Source organism: Mobula birostris, chromosome 21 (genome assembly GCF_030028105.1).
Source record: "Mobula birostris isolate sMobBir1 chromosome 21, sMobBir1.hap1, whole genome shotgun sequence".
Taxonomy (NCBI): domain Eukaryota; kingdom Metazoa; phylum Chordata; class Chondrichthyes; order Myliobatiformes; family Myliobatidae; genus Mobula; species Mobula birostris.
In genome coordinates this window covers 9,608,721-9,617,075 of record NC_092390.1, presented here as the reverse complement: position 1 = coordinate 9,617,075, position 8,355 = coordinate 9,608,721, and the positions used below count along the sequence as shown (strand labels likewise).

General features: G+C 45.4%; 1 protein-coding gene across 1 annotated transcript; it reads left to right on the top strand.

Moving 5' to 3' along the window:
* Window positions 1-1,344: 1,344 nt before the first annotated feature.
* On the top strand, window positions 1,345-3,990 carry LOC140185884 (uncharacterized). The gene is made up of 2 exons (XM_072239687.1): window positions 1,345-2,515; window positions 2,720-3,990. The coding sequence occupies exon 1, from the start codon at window positions 1,425-1,427 to the stop codon at window positions 2,316-2,318; it is 894 nt and encodes a 297-aa protein (XP_072095788.1). The 5' UTR covers window positions 1,345-1,424; the 3' UTR covers window positions 2,319-2,515; window positions 2,720-3,990.
* The last annotated feature ends 4,365 nt before the right edge of the window (window positions 3,991-8,355 follow it).

Sequence of the window (8,355 nt, the reverse complement as noted above, 5' to 3'; positions counted from 1 at the left end):
TCGATTTCATCAACTTTGCCTCCAACTTCCACCTGCCCTAAAGTTTACCTGGTCCATTTCTGACACCTCCTTTGCCTTTCTCGATCTCTCTGTCTCCATCTCTGGAAACAGCTTATCTACTAATGTCTATTATAAACCAACTGACTCTCATTGCTGCCTGGACTATACCTCTTCCAACCCTGTTACTTGTAATATGCTATCTCCTTTATTCAATTCCTCTGTGTCCACCACATCTGCTCCCAGGATGAGGCTTTTCATTCCAGAACTAAATATATGTCCTCCTTATTAAAAGAAAGGGGCTTCCTTCGTCCACCATCAATGTTGCCTTTAACCTTATCTCTTCCATTTCACACGTCTGCCCTCATCCCATCCTTCCGCCACAAGTCACTAATTAACTTCCAAGCTCTTTACCTCACCCCTCCTCCTCCCTGGAACGTGAGTCCTTGAAAGTGAGTTGATAGGTGTGGGAACATTTATAATGCGGCAAGTGAAGTTGAGTAAAGTTATCCACTTTGGTTCAAGAGCCTGATGGTTGAGGAGTAATGACTGTTCCTGAGCCTGGTGGTGTGAGTCCTGAGTGTCCCGTAACTTCTTCCTGATGGCATCAGTGATAAGAGAGCACATCCTGGGTGGAGCGGGTCCTGATGATGGATGTTGCCTTTCCTGCAACAAGGCGTGGTGTAGATGTGCTCAATGGTGCGGAGGGCTTTACCCGTGATGGACTGTGCCGTATCCACTACTATAGGTAGGATTTTCTGTGCAAGGGCATTGGCGTTTCCATACCAGGTGTGATGCAGCCGGTCATATGCTCTCCACTAGACATCTATAGAAGTCTGACAACGTTTTAGGTGTCACGCTGGATCTCTGCCGGCTGTCAAGGAAGTAGCGGCGCCCCCATGCTTTCTTCTGCATTACACTTCCATGCGGGGTCCAGCACAAGCCCAAAGAATTACTAACATGGTGGAATTTTAAAATTTGAGGGGACGATGGTATTGCATGCTGAACTGTGGGCAATAACAAGCATCCCGATGTATGCACCTTCGCTGTCCAGGTGTTCCAGGGTGAAAAGTCAAATTATTTCGTAGATAGGGTCATGGACTTCAACAGCCTGGAAACTGGCCTTTCTGCGCAGCTGATCCGGAGCCACTAAGACATCCCATCAAACTTTTGTAGTGATGTGCTGGGTCCATTTACACCTGTGTGAATGTTACCTATCCGGTTTCACGTGTACGTGATGACGAGGCCACGACCTGTCAACTCATTCGTGAATCATCTAGTCAGGTGATGTCTAAAATATTTTCTGTTTCATTTCCTTCAGTCCCGCTCTTGCGCGTCTGCCTGTCTAGTTCCAGAGGAACACACACGAGTATATAGAAGTCTCTCTCAACAGCGTCGTACCACATGGCAGGTGGGCAAACAGAACCATGTTTAACCAAAGTGAATGGCACGAGACGGGTTCAGGCAGGGTTGGAGGGGAATCATTTTACCCCAGGGTTCATCTGCGCTGCGAGAATTGGGATACAAATTACAAAGCAACACCTGACTACACCTTACTGGACATCGATGAGACAGACCGACCTACCTTCCAGCCCACACAGCTCTCCCATGTCACCACCTTCAACGCTGCCAAAGAAATCTTCTCCCGCGGGAGATTCACCAGCCGAAAGTGGAAGCAGATTGGAGAGAATGTTAAAGAATATTTCTCCTGGTGGAGTTTTGAAATAGACCAGCTTGAGATAGAGAGAGAGCGAAACAAATACCAAAACACGGACATATTGCTCCATTGTTTCAGCTCTCCCGCTTTCCAGCGTGGATCCCGATATGGCAATTTCAAATTCACCTACGATATTTCGAGTCTGATGGACATGTACCAGGGTTCCGTGTGCGCTGGCCAGCCGCCCGAGGTGCGGGTGTTGGGTACGTTCAGATACAAGCAAGAGGTGATGCATGCTGTGGTGGTCTCCTGTCCGGGAACCTCCCTGTTCGATGACTGCCCCGACATCCCCAGTGATCCCGAGGCGGTCATTTCGAAATCAGACCAGGGTTGGATGTGGAGACCCGATTCGACCGGATTGGATTTACCGCCTTTTTACCGCTCGTGGGATCATGTCGGGTTCGCTTTCCACCTGCCCGGAGGATGCTCGGGATTCCCGGTACCCCCTGGAGTCCCTCCCCTGACTTGCTGTGAGATCATAAAACCAAATATCAGCAGGTCCGATCCCATAGAAGAGGAAGAATTCGATCAGTGCTTGGAGGAATTGCGGGAGATCTGGGAAGCAAACTCCCCAGCTGACAACGCAGAAGGTGCCACCGGATAAACTGGGTTATTACAGCAACCAGTCTCTGCCCAGCTCTCGCCTCAGAGACTCGCACCCACTTCAAGCCTTAACTCTTTGTTCACGTCCTCTTGTCGAGACTGGGTTGTAGCCGTCACCGGCGGGCCGTTCCTCAAGTCTCACCGAACGGGAAACCCCTCATCTGCCGTTAGCAATTGTTGTAGCGACTGTGTACATTTGTAAGTATCCATAATGATTATTATTTACACATGTTGCAACTATATCTTCATTTAAAAACACTTCTCTATTTTTCTGCCTCCGTTTGAATAATTTACGATCCACCTCTGGCGCTTCACGCAGCAATGGAGGCAGCCCAGGAAAACGCACTGTCACACTTGTTGTCTTGTTACTAAGTAATTTTCTTTCTGTTTTTCCTTCAATAGATCGAGCAAGAACTTCAGATTTCCTTTCTTTAGCATGGATCTAAAAGCTGTTTAGTTGGATGATTTTCTCCAGGCCCTTGTGGGTTTACCCAATATGTAAACGCAAGCTGTGTTCTGCTCAGTGGGTAGTGGGTAGTTGCTCCATATGTCACAACTACAGGGCGTGACGACCCTGCCTTACACGAGTCCCGGGCTCAGCTGGCTCCGGCTGACAGTACCCGGTATGGACTCCTATCCAGGGTTACAGATCCCACTGCCTTGTGGATATCTTCGGGAGAAGAGAAGGCTGAGGAGTAAACCCCACACAAATCCGGAGTGGAGCCCCTAAGGCGGTTAGGTGACGTGTCACGTCACCTCCCGGCAGCTCCTGGGCGCATCCATTGTCTACTTAGACAGACGGAGCCATTAGTTCTGCTCAGATCCAGAGGTGTAGCTCATTGCTACCACTGGTCTTGTCCTCATTGCCCCACTGATTAACCTTCATGCTGAACTTTGAATTATATCCAGTTTATTGAGCACACAGTGTGATGCTGATCCATATACCACACTTCTGTAGTCCAGTATTAATCTTATTACTCCTATATATGTTGCTTTCAAGGATTTAGCATCAGCTCCCCATTCCTTTCCTATTAAAAACCTCAGAACATTCAAAACGTTCTTATTTTTAGTTATTATTTCCTTAATATGTGTTGACTATGTGAGTCTTTTATCACCTCTTGAAGTTTCCATGTTATAAATTCACATACCCACACCCTTTCCATATCAATCCATTATCTCTCCACATTCCCACACATTTTCCACATCAATCCATCATCCGTAGGTAATGCTACTCTGATACTACTATATTAGAAAATACATGTCTAATGGCTTCTTTGTAATTATTCACTGCTAAGGCTAATGTAATGGCTTCTCTGTAACGTTCGCTGCTGAAGTAACGGTTTCTCTGTAGCAGCAATGTTTGGGTTATGGCTGGAGATAACAGGACTCTGGATGCATGTTAGCCAATCAGGATTTTGTTGCCCTGTCTTGTGATTCTGGAAGCAGTTGATTTCGTGGCTTTTGCCAGAGAGAGAGAGATGAAGAGAGAAGACATGAATGGAGAGATTTGGTAGACCGCCGAACGGGGTGGACTCGGAGCGGGGGTCCGAAGGTCGGCGACACTCGGAGGAGACTGATGGTGGAAGAAGGACTACTGACTGAGTGCCAACTTTGTGCACAGGCTGTTTATTATTAAATCTTATGATTTGGGCCCTTTTTCTTTTATATTTTGTTTCTTTACTCACCATATAGTTAGTAAAGAAACAAAATATAAAAGAGTTATAAAGCTTAAACATTTAATCACATATTGTGTACTGTTTGTTATTTCCGGGTACTGATTTGTAACAGGGGACACATCGCGCAGCATCCAGCCAACCGAGATTTGTTGGGAAGGGGGTTATCACCCCCTATATTAAGCGGCTAGGCGAAGCGAGTGTTACATATGTCTATTCTTTCGAAATAATAAATTTCCAGAGGGGTTCAATTTTCCACAGTTTGTTTACATGACACAGATTTCCCTTCTGGCACCATGATAGATCTACCAATTTGAATATCTTTTATCCAATTTGGCATTCGACCTCTAATTCCTAATGTATATAATTTGATAGTCAAACATTCCTTCCGTATCATATCACATACTTTTTCCACATCGGACAAGACTGCTCCTGTGCTTTCTCTGTTGAGTTGTGCTCTCCTCACCTCATGCTCTAGATATAAAATCGGGTGATGGGTCCTCTTCCTTTTATATTTAAAAATACCGCATCTTGTTTCGATGTAATACATCAATATCATATTAAACATTTTACCATGATTTTACATGAATGTGAGTTTAATGCTATTACCCTATAACTTGCTGGACTGTTAGGATTTTTGCCTGTTTTATGTCTTGGAACTATAATTCCTTCTTTCCATTCCTTAGGAAGTTTTCCTTTTTTCCCCATACATGGTTAAGTAACTTCCTTCCCATTCTCACTCAAATTAGATAACATAACGTAACTTATCTGATGCTTCCCAGGGGATTGTTTGTCCTCTTTAACATTCTAAATGCTCAATTACAGCCACAATAAGGGCTGATCAGGAGTCTGCTTTAACTAGTCACAGGATGAGGCAACCCCGTGCCAGTCAAAGTAACCATGACGAGATTATACAGAAAGTGCATGGGCTTAGCGACTCTAGTACGACAACAATTAACAAACACAGGCGCTCTAGAAACCTCAGAGCCCAAAGCTTTACGGCTCACTGCACAGGCACGCAGGGTTCATGAGAATCCTATGGTCTGTCCGAATAGTGGTCGTAGAGCTCCAGTCGCCAGGGGATCAAGTGAAGGCACAACAGTCTACAGACACTGGAATCTGCAGGAACAAGCAATGTTCCTGAGGAAGTCAGTGGGTCGAACAACATCTGTGGGAGGAGAGGGATTGTCGATGTCCCGCACAATGTTCATACCGAAAAAGTCGATAATTCCTTTCCCAAATGATATTGGTGTATTATTGTCACGTGTACCAAGATTCCACATTCCAAGGGCAGAGACCAATGATAAATAAAAGAAGAAGAAAGAAAGAAAGAGAAAAAAAAGTTTAGTTCCTGTTTAACCATTGGCTCTGCTATTTTGTGATCCTGTCAGCAGACGGAGCTGAGAGACTGAGAAGAAATTTTTATCTGCTCATCTTCCTGATAAAAGTCACTAAATCCATGGATATTGTCATTTACAGACTTGCTGCTCTTGTCATCCAGGCATCAGGAGTCTGGGACTGTACTCGAACATTGCAAAGTCCCAGTCTTTCATAGTCCTGTATCTAGCTTGTCCAGTCTAGGACAAAGGAGCAATGGGACAGACAGACAAGAACAACGAAGGACTGACAATTATGGAGAGCCGGTAATACAGAAATATGAAGAAATGTGCACATGCACAGGATACCCCTCCTTAAACACGTGTGTGTGTGTGCAGGTGCGCATGCTTCTGTTGGTGCGTGTGTTGTGTGTATGTGTGTATGTGTGTGTGTGTGTGTGTGTGTGTGTGTGTGTGTGTGTGTGTGTGTATGTTTATGTCTTGTGTGTATGTGTGTGTGTGCATCTGTGTGAATGTTTGTGTGTGTGTCTTGTTTGTATGTGTGTGTGTGCATGCGTGTGTTTGTGTGTCTTTTGTATGTTTTTGGGGGTGTCTTATGTGTGTGGGGGGAGTGTGTCTTGTGTGTATGCGTGTGTGTGCATCTGTGTGAATGTTTGTGTGTGTGTGTGTCTTGTTTGTATGTGTGTGTGTGCATGCGTGTGTTTGTGTGTCTTTTGTATGTTTTTGGGGGTGTCTTATGTGTGTGGGGGGAGTGTGTCTTGTGTGTATGTGTGGGTGTGGGTGTGGATGTGTGTGTATGTGTATGTCTTGTGTTTATGTCTGTGTGTCCATCTGTGTGCATGTTTGTGTGTGTGTGTGTGTGTGTGTGTGTGTGTGTCTTGTGTGTGTGTGTGTGTGTGTGTGTGTGTGTTGTTTGTGTGTGTGTGTGTGTGTGTGTGTGTGTGTGTGTGTGTGTGTGTGTGTGTGTGTGTGTGTACAAAATGCTGGAGGAACTCAGCAGGCCAGGCAGCATCTATGGAAAAGAGTAAATGATTTGGGCCGAGACACCTCATCAGGACTTGAAAGGAAGAAGAGAAGTCAGAGTAAGAAGGTGGGAGGACGGGAGTTTCTAAGGAATTTTTACATTTTCTCTGTCAACTGTGACTATTTCCTCCGAGTGCTCTGGTTTCCTCCCACAGTCTCAAGACATACGCTGAGGAGATTAATTAGTCATTGTAGATTGTTCTGCGATTACCTTAGTATAAGACCATCATTCCTACTGGGGCATGGGCCAACACAGCTCACACACTCCCAAGACAGGAACAAATGATAAGTATAAGAAGAACAAGAAAGAAAGAAAGAGAAAAAAAAGTTCAGTTCTTGTTTAACTATTGGTTCTGCTATTCTGTGATCCTGTCAGCAGAGGGAGCCAAGAGACTGAGAAGACACAGGTATTGTCATTTACAGACTTGCTGCTCTTTTCATCCAGGCATCAGGACTCTGGAAGTGTACTCGAACATTACAAAGTCCCAATGTTTCATAGTCCTGTATCTGGCTTGTCCAGACTAGGGCAAAGGAGCAATGGGACAGACAGACAAAACCAACGAAAGACTGACAACTATGGAGAGCCGGTAACACAGAAATATGAAGAAATGTGCTAATGCACAGGACCCGTCCTTAAACACGTACGTGTGTGTGTGTGAGTGTCTTGTGTGTATGTGTGTGTGTCTACTGTGTGTGTATGTGTGTGTGTGTGCGTGGGTGTGGAAGAGAGAGAGTGTCTGCTTGTGTCAATACACATACAAAGTTACTTACATTCACAGTGATGAAATGTTTTGAGAGGTTGGTAATGAAACATATCAACTCCTGCTTCAGAACTGACTTGGAAACACTCCAATTTGCCTCCCCTCAAAGAAATTAAAATGCACTTAGGCCTTACCCTCAATACAGTTGGATCCTCGATTTCCTCACTCGCAGACGTCAGTTCAGATTGGCAACAATATCTCCTCCGCACACTCCATCAGCACAGGTGCACCACAAGGCTTAACCCCCTGCTCTACTCACTCTACACTTATGGTTGTGTGGCTAAGCACAGCTCCAATGTCATATTCTAGTACACGATGACACTGACATAGGCTGAATCAAAGGTGGTGATGAATCGTCACACGGGGGGAGACTGAAAATCCGTCTGAGTGATGTCATAACAACAACCTCTTATACAATGTCAGCAAGACAAAGGAGCTGATTATTGACTTCCGGAGAGGGAAACTATGAGTCAGTCGTCATTGCAGGATCAGAGGTGGACAGGGTCAGCAACTTTAAATTCTTTGGTGTTATTATTTCACAGGACCTATCCTGCGCCCAGTACGTAACTGCAATTATGAAGAAAACACAGCAGCACCTGTACTTCCTGAGGAGTTTATGGAGATTTCCCATGACCTAAAACTTTGACAAACTTCTATATATGTGTGAGAAGAAGAAGAACACCCTTAGCTCCAAGTGGAGTCATCGGGACGCCGTCATTGACGGCCCTTTTTTTTAGCAGGCAGGCTTACTTATTTTGACGAGGTCGAGTTGCTAGCTTGACTCTGAACCCAGCACGGATGGAAAGCATGCAGGGGAGCCGGCTGGATTCGAACTCGGGAGCCTTCACTCTGAAGTCCGGTGCTGATGCCACTACGCCACCAGCCAGCGACTATAGATGTGTATATTGACTGGCTGCATCATAGCGTGGTATGGAAACACCAATGCTCTGAATAGAAAATCCCACAAAAAGTAAAGGATATGGCCCAGTCCATCACAGGTAAAGCACTCTCCTCCACTGAGCACATATACATGAAACACTGACACAGGAAAGTAGCATCCATCATCAGGGACCCCCACCACTCAAGACATGATCCCTTCTTCCTGCTGCCATCAGAAAGAAGGTACAGGAGCCTCAGGACTCACACCTCCAGGTTCAGGAACAGTTATTATCCTTCAGCCATCAGGCTCTTGAACCAAAGGGGTAACTTCATTCAATTTCACTTGCCCCATCATTGAAGTGTTC

Coding starts and splice junctions, on each gene's coding strand:
- LOC140185884 (XM_072239687.1), top strand. CDS start 1,425: ATGTTTAACCAAAGTGAATGGCACGAGACGGGTTCAGGCAGGGTTGGA.